At 55.9% G+C, this 23,772-nt stretch overlaps 1 protein-coding gene across 1 annotated transcript in view; it reads right to left on the bottom strand.

The window, feature by feature from the left end:
- Positions 1–2,141: 2,141 nt before the first annotated feature.
- The window catches only part of CCDC12 (coiled-coil domain containing 12), a 42,681-nt gene continuing 21,050 nt past the window's right edge, over positions 2,142–23,772 (bottom strand). Inside the window, exons 2-7 of the mRNA XM_066244670.1 lie at positions 19,330–19,412; positions 7,302–7,381; positions 5,749–5,810; positions 5,485–5,519; positions 4,415–4,491; positions 2,142–4,326 (exon numbers count right to left, since the gene is read on the bottom strand). Coding sequence (XP_066100767.1) covers positions 4,244–4,326; positions 4,415–4,491; positions 5,485–5,519; positions 5,749–5,810; positions 7,302–7,381; positions 19,330–19,412 — 420 coding nt within the window. The 3' untranslated portion in view covers positions 2,142–4,243. The remainder of the gene's footprint in view (positions 4,327–4,414; positions 4,492–5,484; positions 5,520–5,748; positions 5,811–7,301; positions 7,382–19,329; positions 19,413–23,772) is intronic.

Genomic DNA, 23,772 nt, shown 5'->3' with positions numbered 1-23,772 from the left:
CAGATATGGAATTTGCAAATATTTTCTCAGTCTATAGCTTTTCTTTTCCTTCTCTTAAGACTTTGTTGGAGCAAAAGCTTTTCATTTCAGTTAAGTCAAATTTCTCTATTGATTTTTTATGGATTGTGCTTTTGGTCTGGTGTCTGAAGAATTCTTTACCAAGCTCTGGGATCCTGAAAGTTTTCTTCTAAGAGGTGCTACAGTCTTACATCTTACATTTAACCCTATGACCCACTTTAACTTTTGTAAAAGGTCTGAGGTTTAGGTTGGGGTTCCTTTGGTGATTTATGACTATCCCCTCACTCCAGCACCATCTGCTGAAGACGACGCTTCCTCCACTGAGCTCATTCTGCACCTTTGTCAAAATTTGGTGGGCAGGCCCTGGTTGGGTAGCTAAGTTACTTAGAGCATTGTGCTGATACACCAAGTCTGTGAGTTCGATCCCCTGTCACGGTACATACATATAGGAAGTGACCAATGAACACACACTAAGTGGAACAAAAAATGAACGCTTCCCTCTCTAAAAATCAAAGAATTTAAAAAAATTAAAATGAGATTTAAAAAAAGTTAGTGGGCAGTGCCTGTGAGGGTACCTCTGACTTTTCCATAATTTTCCATTGATCCGTGCCTATAATCCCAATACTGTCTTGATTATCGCAGCTTCTTAAGTCTTGAGATGTTTGATTTCTCATGCTTTATTCTTCTAGTTAAAAATTGTTTAAGCGCCCTGGCCGGTTGGCTCAGCGGTAGAGCATCGGCCTAGCGTGCGGAGGACCCGGGTTCGATTCCCGGCCAGGGCACACAGGAGAAGCGCCCATTTGCTTCTCCACCCCTCCGCCTCGCTTTCCTCTCTGTCTCTCTCTTCCCCTCCCGCAGCCGAGGCTCCATTGGAGCAAAGATGGCCCGGGCGCTGGGGATGGCTCTGTGGCCTCTGCCCCAGGCGCTAGAGTGGCTCTGGTCGCAACATGGCGACACCCAGGATGGGCAGAGCATCGCCCCCTGGGGGGCAGAGCGTCGCCCCTGGTGGGCGTGCCGGGTGGATCCCGGTCGGGCGCATGCGGGAGTCTGTCTGATTGTCTCTCCCCGTTTCCAGCTTCAGAAAAATGAAAAAAAAAAAAATTAAAAAAAAAAAAATTGTTTAAGCTACTCTAGTTCTTTTGCCTTTCCTAATATTTTAGAATAATTTTGTCTATACCTAAAGACCTTATTGGGATTTTAATAAAAATTGCATTACACCTTTACATTAATAAAACCACCTGGGCTTGGTGATTTTTTTCATGGTTTTTAAACTATGAATCCAATATCTTTAAGTCACCGAGCCATGTAGATTATTCCCTCTTGGGGGAGGGGCGGTAGTCTGTGCTTCTCAAGGGACCGGTTCACTTCATCAGCCCGTCAGATCCACGCGGTCAGTTGTTTTCACTATCCCTTTAACGTCCTTCTGGTGTCTGTGGAGTCTGTAGTGACTGCCTTACTTCACTTTTAATATTTGTAATTTGCCCTTTCTTTTTCCCTCTGTCTTGCTAGAGGTTAGTTCCTGGGTGCTTTCTGCGATGCTGAGCGTCTTAGCTCACCACTTCCTCCCGCCGCCTGTGGTGGGCGCTGCAGGCTGCCTTCTGCTCGCCTTCCCACCCCCCCTTTCCTGTGGAATCTCAATTCCAGTCATGGCGGCAGCGTGTACAGCCTAAAACACCCTCCCTCCCCACGGCCGCCGCGAAGCGTGGACCCAATGGTAATGGCTGGCCTCACGTGAAGGCAGGCCGGGCGCACTAGGCTAGCAGACGTGGTTTCTGCAGCGAGCCTGCCCTTTGCCTTCATGCCTGGAGCCCCACCCCGGGGTGCAAAGCTCCCCGGGGGGCTGAGGAGGGCGGCGGGGAGACGGATACACCGGTCTGGATGGGAGTCTCCTGTCTTCCCGAGTGAGCTTCCTGGGGGCTGGAACCCCGGGCTCCTACCTCTGCCCGCACGCACCGCTGCTGTGCCTATTCCGCGTGGCCCGCTTCACTTCGCCACAGTGATGTTTTCTAAGTCAAGGCCAGCTTACTTATGCTTCCTTTCTCTCCACCCCTTCTTATGGCTCAGATTTCCCATCTCAAGACAGTCTTTAGAATTCTTAAGGAGAATCCTTATTTTATTTTGAAAAAAAAAAACAGCTTTATTAAACTATTCGTCTTGCCTGACCTGTGGTGGCACAGTGGATTAAGTGACAACCTGGAACCCTGAGGTCGCCACTTTGAAACCCTGGGCTTGCCCGGTCAAGGCACATATGGGAGTTGATGCTTCCTGCTCCTCCTTTCTTTCCTAAAAAGAATCAAGTCATAAAAAAAAAAGATATATATCCCATACAATTCATCCACTTAAATGGCACACAGTTCAATGGCTTCAGCATATTCACGGATTTTTAGACTATAATATTTTCATGACTCACAAATATACATATATTTTAGTGTGAGTCTGCTGGTGACAAAATATCTGGTTTTGTCTAAAAATATCTTGTACTTATAGGATATTTTCTCTGAGAATAGAATTAGAATTTTCAGTTGGAAATTTCCTTTCATCCAGTTAACACTATCTGTGGTTAAGACACCTGCTTCTGTCTCGCTCAGAGAAGCATCAACTCGTCTCACTTCGTTGTTCCGTGCAGTTGTGCACTCGCCGTTTGCTTCTCTATGTGCCCTGACCGGGGGTCAAATCTGCACCTCTGGTGTGCTGGGTTGATGCTTTATGCACTGAACCACCTGGCCAGGGCCTGTTGTCATTACCTACTTACCTAGAATTTCCAACCTGGTTGCAAAGAGAGGATCAGTGCACACAACTATTCTGCACGATGTCAGAAGCAGAAGTGGTCGGCCATTCCTCCTCCCAGTACTCTCCTCCCCCGGACTCCTGTCGGCTGAAGGACAGCTGTCACTGGGAAAGGGCTCTCAATCTACCTTTTCTCCCTCCTCCCGCATCTCTGCCTGCCACCTCTGACCATGCGCTTTAACCTCCAATTTATTAACTCTTTTCTTTGCCTAGAAGTTACAGCTAGCTCAAGTTTTCTATTTCAATAAACATTCTTTATTTCCAAGATTCCTAATCAGTTCTTTCTTAGACTGAATCCCTGTTCTTGAATTACAGGGGCCGGGCCCCTCTTTTCTCTCTCTGGTAATAAAACAAACGCCCGTGCCGAGGCCTGTTCGGATGCTCCTGTCTCAGTGCCCTTGGGTATATATTCTCCCACTTGTTGGGTTCTTGGCCGCACTGTAAGGCACTGGCTTGTCTCACGTGTTCTCTCAGGAAGAACACACTGAGCTGACAAGGGCAAACCCTGAACGGAAATCGAGAGCATCGTCACTCTAAAGGAGGCGAGGGTCTAGCCGGTCACAGGCACCTGGGGTCAGAGCTGCGGCCAGCTGTTACTCTGAAGTCAATTTCACAGAGGAGGTCGCAGGACCTTGGGGGCCCAGGTCCAAGGCCACACCCGAAACCCAGCCTATGCACCTTGGTTTCTGGCAGAACGGACCGCCCTCATCCACACGGGGCCCCGTCGCAGGGAAGGAAGCCCTAGTCTGGCTGTAGGGGGAGAAGTGGGGAGGAGGGCCTGCCTGGCGCTGGTTCTGGAGAAAGAACAGTGCCCAGGGCAGCCCAGCGGAGAGGCCTGCCGGACCCAGCTCCTCTCTCGCTGTGGGAGGCCCCCAGACCAGGGTGGGAGCTTCTCCCGGCTGTCCTACAGAACACGCAAAGCCTAGCCTTGGGCAGGGCTGAAAAGAACTCTCCGATCCTGTCGGTCCCTCAGCGGCTCTGAGATGGCCGCCACTGACCAAAGACTGGGCCCCGAAGTCAGCTTGAACCCGCTCCGCCCAGCACAGGGCTCACTCACATTAAGCATCACCTCTGTAGCCGCCCTGTTGTGCAGTCCAAATCCACAGCATCCCAAGGACCCAGGAAATACTTTATAAAGTTCTGCCACACACAGGTTCTACTTGTTTCTTATTCCCCCCAGAAAAGTCCACAATACACATATACATACATATGTACAGACACAGCAAGCTCCAAAGCTGCTGGGGCTCTGCCCCCACTCAGGGGGGTGGGGGCCGCTCGGAAAACAAGGAGCTGACCTCACCCATGCGGGGTCCCGACGGGGCAAGGAGTCGCTGCTCTGAAGGCAAACTGGAAGCAATGGCAGGCTCAGCCCCCACCCCTGTCCAAGACCACCCTCCTGCAGGGCAGGCCTGACAGGCGCACGGGGACAGGAAGTGCCTCAGTCAGAATCGCAGGCCTCTTGTCCAGTGCTGGCGTCCACTGCAGAGGCCAGGCTGTCCTCCTGGCCTTTCAGCCGCTCACCTGGGCAGACAGGAGGGACAGAAAGGGGCCCTGTGCTTGGGCTACCACCCAGCAGCAGGGGCTCCACCCCGCCAGGCCCCGCACTTACGGATCAGCTCGGCGATGGCCTTCTGGGTCCGCTTTTCTAGTTTCTCCAGCTTCTTGGCTACGTCTCTCTTGAGGTCCCTACAGCAGAGCGGCAGGAGGAGGCCAGAGGTTGAAGGCTGGCCTGGTGTGGCCTTGGGGCCCGCCTCGCCCGCAGCCGCTTGGGCATTAGGAATCCCAGGTTAGTTGTCTGAAGAGACCATCTGGACAGGAGGGAGGGTGTTTCTCTCTCCCTTTCCGCACCCTCCAAAGCCCAGCGCCAGCCACCCTTCCCAGCCCCGGGGAGGCGGAACTGGCCCCCAGGCCCACCCAGCACAGGTGTCCAAGGCTGGGCGCTCTCTCGGGGCCCGCTTTACAGGCTGTCAGGGCGTGAGCTGTCCAGCCCACTGTGGGCACTCCTCCCTAGCCGCTGTTCCTTCACCACCAGGAGCTCCCAGAGGGCACAGCCTGGTCCCCTGGCTCTGCGTTTCCTTGGACACAGCCCCATGCTTTCGATTGGTCAAATTCGAACGCTTTCCTCTGGCGCCGTGCTGCCAGACTCACAGACAAGAGGGAGGGCCTGTACCCGGGGCCCACAGTGAGGCCCAGGCCAGACGGTCCTCTCCCCCCAGCCCAGTCACAGGGGCGCCAGGGGAGACTGAGTGTCCTCAATTCAGAGAGGGAAATGAGGTCAAAGGGCACCAGGCTAGTTGGTGGCAGAACTGGGACAGGAACCTATGTTTGCCCTTCCCACCCTCTCCCTCCACCCTGCAGCTCCCTGAGGGCCGCGGTCCGCCTTGCTCAGTGGGGCTCTCGGAGGTGGGGCAGGTGCTCACCCTTCTTGGGGGACGGCTGCCCCCTCTGCCTGAGCTCTCCCCACCCTCTCAGTATCCCCCCATCAGCCACTTCCCTCTCACACTCCGTGTCTGTCCTCAGCACTTACTGCGGATGGCAACGACCTGTGTAGCTGCAAGTCTGTGCTGCCCGTCTCCCCACCATGAGGGTGGGAAGGCCCAGGCTGAGGCCGAAGCCAATGCCGGGCACCGGGAGTGCCCGCCACAGTCGGTCTGCACTAGCCTGCCCTGGGCAACTCACCAATCCGGCTTCCGGGGGGCGAGGTTGGCCAGGTCCTGGGGAGGGAGGAGACACGTCAGGGCTGGAGGGGCCAGCCCTGAAGGAGGCAGAAGAAAGGGGAGAGAGGTAGGAAAATGGAAGCAGGGAAAGGAGGAGGAGGGGGAAGGGGAAGTAGGGTGGTGGAGAGGGAAGAAATGAGCAAAGAGAAGGGAAGGGAGAGGAGAGCAGGTGGGGCAGGAGAGAAGGACCCACAGAGCAGCGGGCATGGGCACAGGAGGCACTCACCACTTCCTCGATGACCGGCTCCGGCTTGGCGGCCTCCAGCTGCTCCTTCACCTTCTCTTCCACTAGAGGGCGCAAGACAACAACGGGCCTGTTGGACGGGCTCTGCCGCCCTCTGTGGCCACACTGCACACTGCACACTGCATCCACAGCAGAGGGAAGAGGGTGCAGGCAAGTTCCCGGATGACCCCGGGCTTTCTCGTCTCCAGCGCTCCCCCTGTCCCCCTGCAAGCCAGACGCAGAGACCCTGCAAAGGCAGCTCTGAAGGAGGGCTGGGGTTTCCCAGGACGAACGCAATCCTGGGGCAAGGGAGGGCCAGCAGCAGGCAGCCAGCTGGAGTAGCCAGAGCCCAGGCTCCCGCGTCCCTGCAGCTGTGAGAACAGTGGCCTGGATACATCCAAAGTCCACCTCTGTGAAGGAACTCTCGGACTGAAGACTCCTTACACCCAGGGGCTCTGCAGGCATCCCCTGGGCCCTGGACTGGCGACTGGCCCAGCACAGGTGGCCTTCTTCTAACCTCAGTCTCAGACGGGTGCTCCCCAGACCAGGGGGACGGCCACCTGGCGGCGTGTCCAGGCCGCACCTGGCTGCTGACAGCACCACGGGCCTCCAGGCGGGCCCAGCCCTGTGGGCACAGACGCTGGGAGCATGAACACCAGCCCGGGCTCTGCGGGCTTCCAGCCTGTGAGTACCCCCATATTCGCTCACGGACCCCTGCCCTGCCCTGCCTCACCACCTCCAGTCACCGTGCTTACCAGAGGCACATGACCAGCTCCCCCGCCCCCTCCTCTTGCCTCACGGTCCCCATGCAGTGCCACTGGACTCACCACAGGGGGGACCAAAATGCCTGGGACACAAGGAGATGAGGAAGCAGACGGGTGTGGCCAATGGGCAACACTTTACTGTTTTACAAGATAATTGTATTTACTCACTTATTACCCACTGAATTAAAATTGGTAATAAGAGAATAGAGCGAGCCAGGAGTCTGGGTGATAAGAAGCATCCCAGCAGCTCCAGTGTAGATGGCTGTGAACAGACTGCCTCTGGCAAGATGGCCCCAGAGGCTGAGTTGTCCCCACACCTGAGACTGTGGCCCCTGGGCCAGCAGGCCACCCCCTCCCCCACCCTCTGTGCTCTGGCACTGTCACACGTGATCCTGGGGAGCGTTTGCCTGCCCACCGCTCCCCGAGCACCTAAATGTTTGGCCCCTCATTGGGGTCTGACACTGGTCCACGAAAGGTCCCCAGGCCACTTCCACTTCTCAGCCCCGAAGGTTCCTCTGAGCTGTGGCCTCTTCCCTCCACAGCCCCTGGGAGGCTACCAGTCAAGGTATGAACAGGGCAGGCAGGCACAACCAGGCCTCTTAGTGCCCTGATGGCTTCTCTGCAGTCACCCAACACTAACTAGCTGTGCATCTGCCATGAAATGGTGACAGAGGGTCCTAGAGGCCCACCTCCAGCCCTGGCATTGCCAGTTCTCCTAAAAGAGAGGGCAGCACCTGTCCAGGTGGGGCGGCTGGCAGTGCCATGGAGGAGACCCAGGCTCAGCCTACTGACCCGCCACTGGTTTGGCCTGGGGCACCCTCCTCCTCTTCAGGTCCTCATCCTCGGGGACGTAGTTCCGCAGCCTGAGTTCCCTGCGAAAGCAGAGAGCAAACAGAGATGACATAAATGTGGGACACGGCCTCGGTCACCCCGTACACGCACAGATCAGACTTCCCGAGCTGCACGAGCTGCTCACTTCCCGGCCTTCCTCCTCTGGCTGATGTCCGGTGAAGAGGGAAGCCAGGGACAGAGGCATCCGTGTGGCCCGCCCCTCCGGGCCTCAGCCCCTCCGCCTGCCATTCGGCAGCTGGGCAGCCCGCCCACGGTCCTGCCTGCACTGGGGGCCCGTGCCCAGAGCTGGGGCCAGGGGTGCCTGAGCAGCACTCATCACGTCTCCCCTGGACTATCTTCCATTGACAGTTATGGGAACTGAGGGTCCAAGAGACTGCATCATTTTCCTGAGGTCACACAGCAATGGTTGCAGCGTCTCAGACCGAGGCAAGGTATGGCTCCAAGCCAGGGCCAGAGCTTGGGCTGCTACTCCTGAGACAAAGCTAGTGGTCACCCCTTAGTCCCCAAGCCTGGCCTCTTCTCAGGCCCTTCAGACCCCGGAGTCACTGGTATAATACCTTCTCTCGGCTACGGTGTCAGGGTCTGTGTGTGTGCTGCAGGGCTGAGGAGAGGGCGGGCAGTGAGCAGGCTGGGACAGCCATGAGGACCGCACAGCCTCGTCCCTGCAAGACGTCTTTAACACGCTGCCAGCTGGGAGAGCCACAGCCATGGACAGCCATGAGGACCGCACAGCCTCGTCCCTGCAAGACGTCTTTAACACGCTGCCAGCTGGGAGAGCCACAGCCATGGACAGCCATGAGGACCGCACAGCCTTGTCCCTGCAAGAGATCTTTAACACGCTGCCAGCGCAGACCCAAAAGCTCTGTGAAGTGTGGAGCCAGCAGGGACCAGAATCACACACCAGCACTGCCAGTGACCACGGTGTCACGGTCCTCTCAGCTGGGTCCCCTCAGGCAGGGCAGCTGCACCCAGCACTGCCCCTAGAGGAGGGACCCCTGGATGACTCCACAGCGGGGCAGAGCGTTCCCAGGGCTACACTTCATAAGGCAAAACGGCCTACTGGGTCAGACCATCCAGAATGGGCCCCACCTGCCACCAGGTGAGACTGCAGTGTGGCTCCTCCTCCCTCACGGCCGCTCTGAGCCCTTCCAGTCCTGCTGCCCCTCAGAAGTCCTGGGCGTTCTGGACACGGGACACGTTCCCAACCTGCAGTGTCCCAGTCTCGCCCACCGAGCCCTCTCTGTCAGGCCCCCAGGGGCTGCTGCGTTCCCCAACCCTGGCAGACAGGCCTTTCCAGAAGAGAGGGGGCAGGTGTCTGTGACCACAGCTAGCAAGTGGCAGCCACATGGACTTGGGGACTTCCTGATGTCAAGTTTTGGCCCGTTTACCAGCACCACCTGCCCCTGCCCGTCTGCCAGAGCTCCTGAGGTCACGGCTTCGGGGCTGGGCTGAACTTCTGGGACCAGGGGCAGTACCAGGAGGCCTGCCGCCCACTCTGAGGGGCAGGGACACCGCCTGTGCCCCAGGCTTCAGGTAAACCCCAGGTCACAGTGGGTGTGAGCTGTACACAGACTGACTTTCCCTCACAGCAGGGTGGGGAGGAAAGCGGAAGAGAAACTGGGTGTGGGAAGAAAACGGCAGGGATTAGTGAGGAAAAAAACTGTCACTCTCAGCGGCTCCAGGGTTCCATGAGCCATCAGTATGAAAGGAGAATCGGTGGGAACAACGGTACCCAGGGCTCATGGCGGTAACGGGCCACGCCCCTACACCCACCCAGGCTTCAGAAGAGCAGCTGGACCCAGGAGGACGCAGCAGGGGGACAGGGAACGCCACACAGCAGCCCTAGGGCCCACTGTCCCTGCTCCCCTGGAGCTGAGCCCTAGCCAAGCAATCAAGAACACTGGGTCCCAGTCCCATTCTGGGCCTCAGTTTCCACATCTGTAGAAAAGGAGGCTATGCTGGGTGTCAGGTCTGTCATGCTGGGTTCTCCTGACTTCCTCTGTGAGAGCTAATGAAGAGTCATCCCTCAGGAACGTGCCCTCAACTGCCTCTCCCACCCCCCCTCACCCCTCCAAAGGGCAAGTCTCTGGGCTCGGTCACGGGCACTGGTTTCCAATGCAGGATGCCACCCCTTCTGCCCTCCGCAAACAACTTAACAAAACCTGACAAAAGGTACGGGGGTGGGCAAAGTATGCAATGTGAGTACCTGAAACACAGCTTTTTCTTGCATTATTATTTATTAATTATTGTATTGTTTGTATCATTTGTTTTATTATTGTTGCTATTTCGTATCCATACTTATGATTTAGCTTTTAGGAAACGATGGCTGGTAATTTAACCACTGACCAACGAAAGTGGATATTTACTTGAACCTACTTTTTGCTCACCCCTGTGTGTATCTATATATATTTTAAAGATTTTATTTATTGATTTGAGAGAGAGGGAGCAAGATCGTAATTGCTTCACTGATTGCTTCTCCTATGTGCCTTGACCAGGCAAGCCCGGGGTTTCGAACCGGCGACCTCAGCATTCCAGGTTGATACTCTATCCTATCCACTGTGCCACCACAGGTCAATATATAAATATATATATCTTAAAAATATATATATATATTAAAATGTTCTCTGTTGCCTTTTTTTGTTTTTATTTTTTTTCCCATTTTTTTAATCTTTTATTGAATCCAGAGAGAGGAAGGGGGGTAAGGGGGAGACAGAAGCATCAATCTGTTTCTGTATGTGCCCCGGCCAAGGACCGAACCAGCCACCTCTGCATCGCAGGACAATGCTCCAGCCAAGCGAGCCACCCAGCCAGGGCTGTATATTATTTTTTTAATCTATTTGTTGGCCTTGGAGAAGTGCCAAGGCAACAAGGATCTGGGGCCTGCAATCACAGGCAGAAAGAAGTTCAAGGGTAGCTGACAGGGGACAACTCTTCCCCTTAGCGCATCTGTCTACTGACAAGCAGAACCTCCTGCAATCTCATGCGGCTAAAGAGATAAAAACCAGTGTTCAGGGCAGCCAAGACGTAGGGTCCACGCTTGACCCCCGTCTTCAGAGCAGGGGTGACTTAAAACAGACTGAATCGCAGCTTGGCCTCCGCAGTTGCTGACGGGTCTGCCCTTGGGCAGAAGGAGCAGTGAAACCAGGGACTGAGAGGGCGCCTCTTAGTCAGTCCTGAGAGGGTGAGTCAGGGCCCCCCGCCCAGCTGCCTGCCAGAGCTGGAATAAATTCTCTCTACAGAAAAGGAAATCATCCAGAACCTCATATATCTCTGAAACTTTTCATACCTGATATCTAGGACTCAAAACCATGAGAAAAACAACAGGAATGTACTCATGGGACATCCAAATATTAGAATGATCAGAGCTGAATATAAAATAATTGAAATTAATAAAAGCTCAGGAAGGTAAACTACAAGATGGTGAATTTCAGCAGAGAATCCAAAACTTTAAAAAGCAAATGAGGACTGTGTAACTGAAAATGTAACCCACATTAAGAACTCAATAAATGGGCGCAACAGCAGTCTGAATACAAGTAAATAAAGGACAGTCAACTGTGAAATAGGCTAGAAAATGTCCAGAATGAAGCAAGAGGAGGAAACGTTGGAAACTACAGAAAAGAGAATAAAACACATGCAACATGATAAAAAAAAAAAGATCTAACAATCATGTAGAGTCCCAGAAGCAATAGTTAGAGATGACTGAAAAATTTTTATAAAATTAACAAAAAAACATCAAGCCACAAATTAAAATAAAGCGCTATGAACTCCACAGACAAGCATACCTAGGCAAATCATTACCAACTACTGAAGACCAGAGACACAGAAATTCTTAAAATTAAATTAGACAGACATCCAACTGGCAAAACAGAAAACTCTTAGCAGAAACAATGGAAACCATAAATCTAGGTAAAACGGCCTTCATCAGAGTATCAGTTCTTCAAGAAACACAAAAGGGAGCGCTTTAGACACTAAAGGAGCTGCCCATGGTGGCCAGGGCGTAGGGCCTCAACTGGAACGCGGAGCTCGCTGGCTTAGAAGCCTCAGGCCAGCCAGTCAAGGCCCCTACGAGATGCCACTGCTACGAGGTGATGCTTCCCGCTCCTCCCACCCCCACCACCTCTCTCTCTCTCCTCTGTTTAAAATCCGTAAGTGAAATCTGTAAAAAAATAAAAATAAAGTCAGTAATCTTAAAAAAGGAAAACTACACTAGAGGAAACGATCTCAGAGGGAAGCCCAGTGAGCCCAGGCCCTTCCAGGGCCCCGCCCTCTGCGTCCCACGCCCTGGACCAGCCGTGTGGGCACCCATGATCTACGCTGGGCCTGGCTCTTTCCTGCAGAGGGCAGACACAGTGGCTACTGTCACTCCCTCTGATGCAGGGTCCCTGGTGTTCCCAAAGCAAATCTGAACTTCCTAACAAGCCCTGGCAATGGTCCCCGTAGCCGGCTTTCCAGTCAGATGCCACTGGGTCAATGGCAGCCCCGCCTGCTACAGTTTCCTGCCCGTCAGGCTTCCAAAGGAAATCCAACTAGACAGTACTCTGAGCAGCCCCTCTCCTTCCCAAAGTGTCCCCACCATCCCGGGGTACAGCTGACTTCTCTCTGGGTCCCCTCTCTATCCCACATGCCCATGCATGTGGTCCCCGGATGGCAGCTGTCTGTCCTGCACGGCCTGGCCCACCCCACGCCACGCCACCCCACACGCTCCCAGAGACCGGTTCCGCTCAGCACCCAGCGGCCTGCGAGGGCTGCGCGCACGCTTGCCTCAGGCCGGCAGAGGGTTTCCGAGGGTGCTCCTGGGGAAAGGCTCTATGAGTAGCCTGGGCTCTCTGTGCCCCCCGCCTTCAGTTAATTTGAGAGAGAGAGGAAAGAAACAATGATTTCTGTATGTGTCCTGACTGGGGATCTAACCCACAGCCTTGGTGTTATCAGGACAACGTTCTAACCCACTGGGCTACCCATCCAGGGCCTCTCAATGCTTGGGAATACAATGCAAGAAGCAAAGAGGCCGTGCCCAGGAGATGCAGAGAGGGCAGGGATGTGGCTGGGTCAGGGCAGCCAACTCCACCGGGACTTCCATTGTCTTTGTGGCAAACAACAGGGCGATGTCCAAGTTCTGTTGAGTCTCCTTCTTAAACACGGAAATGCCCTTTCCGTTTCCTCTCCTGCACTCCCCCTTCCCGTGACCTTTACTGGGGAGACCTGTCAAGTGCCCAGAGAGGAACGTTTGGCCAGGCGTGGCCAGGCACAGCGACCTGTGCAAGGTCTTTCTCAAGGCCAGCTGCACGGCCCCCAGGCATGGGCTGGCCAGGGCCGTTCGGGGTGTTTTTCACACCCTCCCGATGTGCCCCTCACAGGAAGGGGGAGGAGGAAGTTGGTGTTCTCTGTAAAATGTGAAACCCAGGAGCAGAGTTCTAGAGTAGCAAAGGGGAAGGAAGCTTCCAGATACTCCTTCACTAGCAAATGGGTCTTGAGAGGAAGTCTGCACAGCTCATGGAGGCTTCCTCCCTGGCCCATCTGCCCACTCGTTCATCTACCAGCCTCACCTTTCAGGGCCTTAGCCTCTGTCCTCTCCCCACTGCTCTTAGGGGCACGTGCGCCTGTGCCCAGAGAACAAGCCCCCCACCTCAGCCCCTCTGTCCCATGCAGGGAAGAGACCTGGCGGGAGGCGCTCCTCAAGGTCACAGACCCGGGGGAGTGAAGGCCAGGAGGGGATGCAGGCTCCCGGGGACCAGCTCTGGCTGGAGACATCAGCCACTTGGAGCACAGACGGCTTTCGGGCTGAACAGTCAGCAACGAGGCATGGGGCTCTTCCAGGAAAACACCCCCCACAACCTGCTTGCTTTAGGCTCTACATATGGAGACACCCCCATGTCCCCAACGTAAACAGCAAGGGCTTGTCTGGTGCTGCCAGAGGCCGTGGCGACGATCCAGAGCCTGACCTCGTCAGGATGCAGCAAAGCATTCAAACCTCAAAACTAGTTCTGTCATTTCCTTGAAAAGCGTTGGCTGTTCATAGAAATAGTAGCAAAATAGGAATATGCAAAACCCAAAACATTCCACGTGCAAATGCTTCTGGTAGTGTGCCCTGACACAGCCATGGGCAGACCTCTGGGCCAAGACGGGCGGGCCCAGCATGGTGCAATCGGACCACCTGGCTTTGAGAGCAAAAAATACCATTACAGGGACAGTACGAGATCAGGACGGAATATAAACGCTGGAAATGTCTATTGGAGGGATGTTTCTGTTTGGTGGTTCTTCAATGTTTTAACTTAGGACACTTGATAGTTGGCTTAACAGCACATGAAAATTTTAAAGAGGTCAGTGGCTTCCCCACTTAAGGGTGACTCTGGCCTCTCTCCTGGGACAGGGGACAGATATAGGGCAATAAAAGCTCTCCCCTTCCATCTAGCCAGCCCCACCTCCACCCTACCCGCCTCCACTAGGCCCTACCAGTGCTGGACAGGGCCACATCACATGGACTAAAAACACCTCAGGGGGTTCAGGAAGGGGGTGGGAGGAGCTCCCACAATCCTCCAGGCCTGGCAGTCCTTCTTTTTTTTAATTGACTTTTTTGGATGAAGGGAGGGAGGGAGGGAGGGAGGGAGAGAAAGAGAGAGAAAATGCATTTATTGCTTGATTCTTGTATGTACTCTGACCAGGAATCGAACCTGCAACCCTGGTGTATCGGGACAATGTTCTAAGCAACTGAGCAACCCGGCCGGGGCTCCAGGCCTTGGTGTCTTGCCCTAGCCCAGAGTGCAGGCAGTAATGAATGGGATAGTGCTACCCCCCAGCAGGAAATCCCCCCACAGGAGAATTCTCAGAGGCTGCCCCTAAGGACAGCCCTTCGACCTAAGGTGGAGGTGGGGACTGACATTTTCCACATGTGCAAACAGTTTAGAGAGCTCCGTGGATGTGCTCGAGGCCTCTGAGTGAGGGAGGAACAGAGCCAGACTCCAAACCCAAGTCTCTGCCTTCAGGTAGACCCCCTACCCCAGCTTCCCCCACCGGGCTCCTCGGGGCCAGCAGTTCCTGTGTAGGAGTAGAGGCTGCCCAACAAAGTGACGGGGGTCCTGCCAGGGCTGCAGGTGGCTCAGCCGTGTCTCTGCACCCTCAGCACCACCTGAGGAAAAAATCATGCTGAGTCCCATCTATCTCCCCCATCCTGAGCCTGGCTTCAAGTACCGTTCTTGAAACTCCTCCTCTCTCCCCCATTCCACCTTCTCAGCTCTGCCAGCCTCCAGGACCCTCCCTCAGCCCCTAAAATCACAGTGACCCACCTGACTGGCGGTGGCACAGTGGCTAGAGCATCAACCTGGGACACTGAGGTCCAGGTTCAAAAGCCCGAGGTCACTGGCTTGAGTGAGGGATCGACACAACCCCATGGTTGCTGGCTTGAGCCCTAAGGCCGCTAGCTTGAGCAAAGGGTCACTGGCTCGGCAATTTAGAATTTTATAGAAGTATATTATTGATCACAAGATGGCTACGACATGGCGTATGGAAAGAGTTATAAAACAGCAGGATATGTACAGATACATGTTGGTCTATTTTCTAAATTTTCTACAATTGAAAAAATGCAAAATTTATGTATTTTATCAATTCAAATTTTAAGAGGAGTAAAATTTAAGAGGGTAATGCTTTACGACAGCTGAACTGAATCCCTAAGGGCCCAAGATGGAACTGGACTGGCCACAATGGCTGTCTGGGGCCCATCAGGTGGTGGGACAGTGGCCTGCAGCCTAGTGCCGCCCGCCCTCTTGGGGTGCAACCTACCGCACTGACCACTCAGGGCAAGCAGATGGTGCTCAACCACAGCAGGCTGCCCTGGGCTGCAGGCTGCCAAAGAGACCACCCTCTCCTCACCACATAGCGGCCCACTATCCCTGCGGCCACCCCTCCAGCCCAGACAAGGAGGCATGTGGGACAGAGACCACAGCATCTTCCCTTTTGGGTGCAGCACTGAGGGTGAAGGTGGTGGAGAGGGGCAGACCTGCGCTGCCTGGCACGCTGGAGGCAGAGGACAGGAATGGCCCCGTTTCCCCATCTGGGACTGGACAGGCTCAGCCGTTCCCAGCAGACAGGGCCCAGGGGAGAGGAGGGGACCCAGTGGCGCTCCACTCCCTCTCAGCTGGGAGGTCTCAGACAAGTCACTGGCATGAACTGTGGTTTCCTGGCCTCAGGGCGGGCCACGCCCACCCCCAGACGGAATGAGAGGGGCTCTGGCAGCACAGAAGGCCATGGCAGACAAGACTCAGACTGGTTTCCAGGCGGAAGGACCCGGCGGTCTCCCACCTCTCCACGCACAGAAGGGAAGCACCGGCTTGGTCACATGGCCAGCCTGCTGGCCACTGCTTCCCGTGAGGCCCCATCCTGAAACCAGTTCTCTCCTGATTCCTTCACCCACATCCGGGGCCTATTCCTGAGCAACAGGATCAGGAAAAGCAGGGTGACAGCAGGTGTCTGTGCTGCTGCCTCAGCACCAATCCCGAAGCCACCGTCCAGCCCCACCATCCTGGCTGGGACACCCCCAGGCCTGGAACCGGAGGCAGGGGTGGGGGCCGCTCTGGTGGTGACCACTGGAGTGTGGCAATGTCTGCTGAATCAAGCTGACATCATGGCAAGCACACCCTGGTTAGACACCGTCCTGGGGACCCCACCCCAGAGGAGAGAAGGCCCAGCATTTACCGGCCTAAAAGGTTTGGGCACCAGGCCAGGTCTTGGCTGGGCCGCAGTTGGGGTGGAACTGGAGAACCGGTTTTCCATCCTGAAGAAGGCAGGCTCGTGGCCCACTTTCTTCTGCAGGACATGACACCCACCCAGGGTGAACCACTGTCCCTGAGGGTGACTGTCCCACCTGGGGACAGATGTCGATACAAAGCCAGAGGGAGGCAGGTTGTGGGGGCTGAGGGTTTGAGGCTTGCTTGTTCAGGCACTCAACAAGACACGCTCCCCTGGCCCGTGCCCAACACAGTGTGCCACATCTCCCCTTCCCCTCCACCTGGCAGGATGGCCATGGCCCTCGACCACAAACCCTACCTAGACCCGCCGACCTGCCACCAGGAGGAAGTGACTGAGGGCTTCAGAAAACAAGAGCAGCTGCCCCGAATGAACGCCCCTCTCTGGAGGCCGCTCTCCAGGGCCCAGAGCAGTCAGAGGGGCTGCGTTAGGGACGAGCCCTGGACGCCCCTGCAGCACCGGCCACGAGGGCAGATCCGCCCACAGAAGCAGGGGCCTTTCTTCTGGGGGTGGGAAGAGTCCTTCTTTCCCACAGAGCCTAGACTGGGCTGGGGCACCTGTGGGGAGCTGACTCCCACCTGGCGGGGGTTTGGTTGTATGAGGATGGGATAGGATTTATCCTGAAGAGAACAAAAACATTAACGAGACATTTTGATGTAGAAAATCTATGCAATTTCAACCAAAATCCTAGCAAGCTTTTTAACAGGTACAAACAAGTTGATTCTACGATTTATAAGGAAAGACAAAGGAGCTTGAACAGCGAGGATTCTGAAGTCTCTGCAGGCAGACAGGCCGGAGCCGGGGCAGGCAGGAAGGTGGGTTTCCGCCCAACATGGTGCCGGGGGGTCGGGTCCCGGCCTGCCTCCAGTCCTGCTGAGGAAACACGCTGTGCATCTGGGCAGACACCTGAACCTGCTCAACGATGCCACTTATTTGCTGAGGGTTATCTGCTGTACCAAGTAAGGGACGAGCTGCAGAGGGGTCCTGACCACTAGTGTCTTGGTCACATAGGATTTTCTCTCCTGTCTTCCATTCATCTTGCTGTTCTCCCAACTACTGCTCTAACTGCAAAGCTGTCACAGGCCTTATATAAAGGTTAATTCTGCCTTTTCCAGGTGTGTCTCGAGTCCTTCAGCTCTCTCTGGAGGGCCCCAAAGTGTCTTCCTTCTGCACAGTCCCCAGCGCCAGCCAGGTAAACAGCACTTATCCCAGTCCCTCGGGAAGCAAGTCTGTCTCTCTCCCCATCTTCCAGCTGAAGATATTCAGGTGAGGAGGCTCCCTGAGGAACGTGACTTGCCCCCGGTCAGGGGGCTGACAACTGCAGGGCCTGGCCTCAGCGCCCAGGGCTGCTTCTACACCCTGAGCCCCCTCCACCCGCCCAGGGCCCACCATTCTGCAGCCCGCTGCTGAACAGAAGTGCCAGACATGGACTTCCCCAGTCCTGACCACTGCGTGCCACAGCAAGGGCATGATGAAGTGCTATCCCAATCAAAACTGCCACCTGCCACGTGTCTGCACACACAGAGCCACCTGTAAACCTCCCTCCCAGCGCCAGTGGCCTGTGCAGAGCCCGAGTGGAGATCTGAGCGGGGGTCGGGGGACGTCTGCCCATGTCTCCCCAACAAGGGGTTCCATCAATCACCCTCTCACACTGCAGCTCCACATCTCGGGGCCTTCACTACCCAAACCCTACCTCCCTTAGATCCAACTCGAGGCATGTTCTCCGTGAGGTGTCGTCCTGCCCTCTGCAGAAGGCAGCCCTCCCACACACTCAGAAGAGCCGGCGCCCAAAGCTCATCCTACCTGGGGGGGCCAACCTGGCCTGAGCGGGCTGTTTCACCTTCCAGGGGCCCAGAAACTCACTGGCAACTGGCCTCAGAGGTCACCCTTCCCCTGCCACTGGAATTGGAAGGTCACCTCTGTCTCCCCAGTGGCGGAGAGGGCCTGTCAGGGGCTGTGGTGCCTGCTCCCAAGCCACAGCATCCTGCTGGGAGACCCTCTTCAGACTCGGGGTAGAGGAGAAAAGTCCCCCTTCCTAGGACGAACACACCCCACAGCCTCTCGCTCTTCCAAGAAAGCCTGGGCCCGGGCCTTGGCACCTTGCAGTCTGGGGTTAAATGCACACAGGTCTAGCCCATTGGTCCGGGGCCCAGGGCTCTAAAGTCAGGACACTCCAGTTTTCCCGGGGGTATAAACACTGGCCCAAGGCCACTCCAAGCAACGGCTGGGCTTCCTGACAACCACGGCCTGCCGGGTCAGGGATGCTCAGAGAACTCCAGGCCGCCTGCCCAGTCTCTGGAGGCACAGCTACAGAAGCCAGGCTCCCGACTGCAGGACCTGTGCGCCTGTTCAACACCGTGTTTGAGATTCGGTCACACGATTCAACATTCAAGTCTTCTACTGAATCACCTACCCAACTACCCACTAACCGGTGACCCTTTTCTTTCTCATCAAGAAGGAGGTTTAGAGAAGGGACCTCCTAGCAAAGCAAAGAGAGCCCAGAAATTGGGACTAAGGGTCTGGCCAACAACGGAAAATCTAAGAACCAGAAGAAAACCACAGCCCCTTCCACTCCACACGCTACTTGGGAAAACGTGTCCCAGGCATTTCTGGTGCAAAGCAGGCTCTGAATCTCTGCGGAGGACCCGGCCCCCACGTGCCTGCAAGCCCTGGCGGGCGGTGGGGGTGGGGGGGGGGGATTGTTTAGGTAACTTAAGTTGACTCAACCAGATGACAAGATTTGGCAAAATAAGATACTGTCTGTGAACTACTGAGGGGGACCGGAGAACAGGGACAGGGAAAGGCACAGAGGCCTCGGGGCTGAGCTCTGACGTGTCAAGGGGACAGGCTGAGAGGACAGCCTGGAGGTGACCCGGCCAGGACAGGCCGGGTGGCTGGGCGGAGAAGGGAACCAGTGGAGGCCGCAGCTCCCTCGCCGGGGAGGGTCTGGACCAGCCTCCGCAGGGGCTGCAGAACCAGCCACGTGGGGCTCTGCGAGTGCGGAGACACAACGCAGGGTCAGAGGAAAGAGGAAAGGCTGGTGGCTGAGTCAGCTGGCCAGCGGGGACAGGGCGCAGAGGAGGCTGCAGCCAGGAGAAGGAGGATGGTTTCAGGTCTGCACGGGGCAGCCACAGGGCAGAGAGGAAGGCACATGGAGACTCGGAGTGGGAGCTGGAGGGCGGAGGGCCAGAGGGAACAGGAGTGCGCAGAGCGGGGCATGCATGGGGGTTACCTGTGCTTCTCGGCCTCCTCCTCCTCCTCCTTTTCCTCCTCTTCTCTGAGCTGCTTGGCCTTTGGCTCCCCATCTTCCTTGTCCTGCAAAGAAAGGGAGAAAAGCACCTGCTCAGGTGAACGTTCCTCCTGCCAGGCCTTCCCGCCCAGGCAGCCAATGAAGACAGGTGTCTCAGGAGGCACACACCTCAGTGAGGGCCCGCGGAGTTTCAGGCTCCGAGCAGGGCACAGGGCTGCTGCACCTGACGGCACTCCACAGAAGCCTCACTCCTCAACCTTCAGCTCCCTCAGATAACTCAACCCCCAGGACCACAGCCTGGGCCCAGGCCCTGGCCCAGAGTGGCCCCAGGGGACACCCGCAGGAGGAGCTAGAGAGTTTTAGGCCGTGAGAACGAAGCTGGCATGTGCCACAGAGGGCTCACCCCGCGGGCTACCTGCCACCTTCGGGGGTCTGAATGGAGCCACGCTGAGTGGAGAATGACAGGGAAGAGCAGTCATCAGCAATCCAGAGGGCACAGGCCTCCTGACTCCCATTCCAGAAATACCTCTGCAGTTCCCTTTCGGAACAGCGCAGTCCGAACCGAAACCCCCGGGCTCGCCCTGTCAAGGCACACACAAGAAGCAACCACAAGTGGATGCTTCTTGTTCCTTCTCCCCCTTCCTCTCTCTCTAAAATCAGCAAATAAAATCTCAAAAAGCAAAACAAAACAAAAAAACCCCATTCAACCAAGGAACAGTATAACTCAAACTCGGATCAGGCTTATAACAAGACTGACTCACCTTTGCGATGTGTTCGGAGAAACGGAAGAAAAGGGAACTAGTTATGGGGAACATTTCTTATAAATCTGGTCTTTCACCTGCCCTGACCTCTCTGTAAGTAATCTAGAGAAGTCACGTTCATCCCCACCTTGACCCCGTATGCTTGCTCCCCGGGGGCACCGAGGGCCCCAACACAGGGACACCCCCTCACTGCTCCAGCTGCAGCAGGAAGGCCTTCCGGGGCGTCCCTCACTCAGAGACTACTGCCGTTAGATCAGTCTCACCCTGCGGACAAATGTACATGTAGGATGTGCTTGTGTGTCCAGACGTGCGTGACCAGGCCCTCAGTGCATGTGAGAGACTCCAGGACAATGCCTTGTCCAGAGTCTGCCTGCATGTCAGGGTGGCCCTCCGGGGAGCCGACATGAACTTCGTCCCCGGCACCGCCTGCCTGTGACTCTGGCTGGGCAGTGACCTGGACACCTGTAAGGCCCTGCCACAGGGATCCTGCTGCAATGAGGTTAGAATAATAGGTACTGACACAGAAGTCAGAACCGAAACAGCTGCTTGTACTGCCTCTCTTGGCACTTTGTGTGTGCCACTGACAACTGCCTCCCCAAGAGTGGCATGGGCTTTATGAGTCACATCCTGCCAGTGTTTACCGAGGAGACCCTGAGAACAGCCAGACCCGGCCATTCCTTGGCCACACGACTACGGGGGAGAAGACCACCGAAACCAGGCTAGAGACTCAACTCAGAGAAAGGCTTTGGAGATGTGAACAAACCAAGATGCCGCCCCCTCCTTGCTCTTTCAACCCAGGGCAGTTTGGTCTCGTGGGACAAGACAGCAGGAACAAATGACATCAGCTACATGAGAGAGGTCACCATGGTTCTGCGGGGTGGGTGGAGAATTCCGACTGAGGGATGGGCAGAACCTGCGAGTTACAGGATGGGAAAACGGAGCAAGGAGATTCCCAGAGGGGAGCACAGCTTGAGCCCAGGTGGGGCGTGGCCTGAGAACAGCAGGTGACTGGAGAGCAGTCAGGGTGAAGGGGTGAAAGCGGATGTCAGCAGGGCTGGCAAGGCCAGGGGGGCTGATCAGAGAGAGGAGCTGGAGGGGAGACTGGGTGCTGCTGGAGGAAGACCACGGGCTTTCCTTGGAGGCTGCAGACCCTGCAGGGCAAGCAGGCCCAGAGAGGCCTTCACAAGGTGATGGTCAAGGAGGGCAGGGACAGCAGACTACAAACTCGCGACTGAGAAGCAAGTTAGGGTTCTCCACGTGGTTACCAGGGCTGCTAGGGCCTGGGTGGGACCCACAGAGGCCACGGACCTACACACTCCGCCCTGACTAAATGCTAGCCGATTAAGCAAGCCAGAAGCCGGGACAGTCAAATAAAGAAGCTCCTTGCCAGTTGCCAGCCAGCAGACTCCCTGATGGCCGGAGGTGTTTACCACAGGGGAGAGAGTGACGGACGCCCTCCCTTGGCAAGGACAGAGGTGCCTGCCACTGAGGAAGGGGTGATGGATACCTCCCCCGGGGAGTAAGGGCAAAGGTGGGAGAGAAATAAAGGTTCAGCTTTTCCCCAAAGTGGGCTGGTGGGTAACCCCACAGGAGCGCTTCTTTCCCGAGGGGCTGTTAACCTGGACCAGCTGGTGGAAGTGGGTGGGGGCTGTGGGAATGGCCTCTGGGAACAAATCCTTTGCAAACACCATGCGCTTCCCAGCCCTTGGGCAAGGGCAAACAGCAGCCGTGGCTACCACCACCTGGAATCCCAGAGACACTCGAGTGCCTCAGCAACGGCCAAGTTATTCATTAACAAAATGAGGAAGCACCCAACTACCCAAAGAACATTTTTTAAAATGCCCAGCAGTTTGGTGGGTGGGGTGCAGCATTAGCTTTGCAGACGGGGTGAGGCTGAGGATGACCCCAGCCTGGGTTGCTGTGCAATGAGTAGGTGCTCGAGAACAATAAAGATACGCATGTTGGCAAGAACAGGTCAACAGAGAAACAGAACACATAAACGTGGGGGACAGGGACTCCAGTCTTCCTGCTAAGCAGCAGTGCAGGCAGAACAGGGAGCATTTATGAAGTGGGGAACAGCTTTCAGGTGATCCTGGCCTGGGTCAGATGTCAGGACCCCCATGCCTGGGATGGGGCAGGAGGTGCAGACCAGCTCCACAGCCCACCCCCTTTCCTAGCGCCGGAGGTTCAGAGGGCTCGGAATGAAAGGCTCGCAGGACTGCCGCCTGCAGGTCTCTCCATTACACAGGGGAACTGGGAAGAGGCCATCAACAAAGGGAAAAAAATTGCCCAAGGCCACAGACACTCAATGGTAGCTCAGGTCGCATCAAGATCCTTCTGATACCCAGTCCCTCACCAACCTGCATCTTTACCAGGGAGATGAGACTGTGTATCAAGAATGGCATTTGGGGCCCTGGCCGGTTGGCTCAGTGGTAGAGCGTCGGCCTGGCGTGCAGGAGTCCTGGGTTTGATTCCCAGCCAGGGCACACAGGAGAAGGGCCCATCTGCTTCTCCACCCCCCCCCTCCTTCCTCTCTGTCTCTCTCTTCCCCTCCCGCAACGAGGCTCCATTGGAGCGGAGATGGCCCGGGTGCTGGGAATGGCTCCTTGCCCTCTGCCCCGGGCGCTGGAGTGGCTCTGGTCACAACGGAGCGACGCCCCGGAGGGGCAGAGCATCACCCCCTGGTGGGCGTGCCGGGTGGATCCCGGTCGGGCGCATGCGGGAGTCTGTCTGACTGTCTCTCCCTGTTTCCAGCTTCAGAAAAATACAAAAAAAAAAAAAAGAAAAGAAAAAAGAATGGCATTTGGAGGCCCTGGCTGGTTGGCTCAGCGGTAGAGCATTGGCTGGCATGTGGAAGTTACAGGTTTGATTCCTAGTCAGGGCACACAGAAGAAGCACCTATCTGCTTCTCCACCCTTCCCTCTCTCCTTCCTCTCTGTCTCTCTCTTTCCCTCCCGCAGTCAAGGCTCCATTGGAGCAAAGTTGGCCCGGGTGCTGAGGACAGCTCCATGGCCTCCACCTCAGGTGCTAAGAAGAGCTCAGTTGCTGAGCAACAGCAATGCCTCAAATGGACAGGGCATCACCCCCTAGTGGGAATGTCCGGTAGATCCCAGCCAGGCACATGCGGGAGTCTGTCTGACTCCCTCCCAGCTTCTCACTTGGGGAGGGGGGGAGTGGCATTTGGTAAAAACAGCCCTGATCCTGGCCACCTCTGCCTCATTCCCCACACTCAGAGCTGGCAGGTGCCCAGGGGAGCAGCACAGGCAGGGCCCAAGGTGCACAGAGTCCTCCCCACAGCCCTGCTGCCTGATCCTGGATGTACCCCACATTGCTAACCCCCGCGCAGGTTTCCACACCAAGGCCCCTGCCCTTACCTCCCCCAGGGCCTGCGGGAGGAAGGGGCTTCTGAGGCAAGATTTCAAGGGCTCTCAAAAACAGCCTGGCCCCAACCACTGCCTGCCTGACCTGTTTCATAATGTCTGAGATCGTTTTGCAAAGAACAAAACTTTTATAAGTAAAACTAGGGTTGCCCTGGGCCGTTAGCTCAGTCAGTTAAGAGTGTTGTTCCGAAACACCAAGCTGGAGGGTCCAATCCCGCCAGGGCCCGTGTGGAAAGTGACCAATTAATGCACAACTAAGTGGGACAAATGAATGCTTCCCCCTC

This window comes from Saccopteryx bilineata, chromosome 10 (assembly GCF_036850765.1).
Source record: "Saccopteryx bilineata isolate mSacBil1 chromosome 10, mSacBil1_pri_phased_curated, whole genome shotgun sequence".
NCBI lineage: Eukaryota > Metazoa > Chordata > Mammalia > Chiroptera > Emballonuridae > Saccopteryx > Saccopteryx bilineata.
The sequence above is the reverse complement of the archived record's forward strand: the minus strand, read 5'-3'. Positions and strand labels throughout refer to the sequence as shown.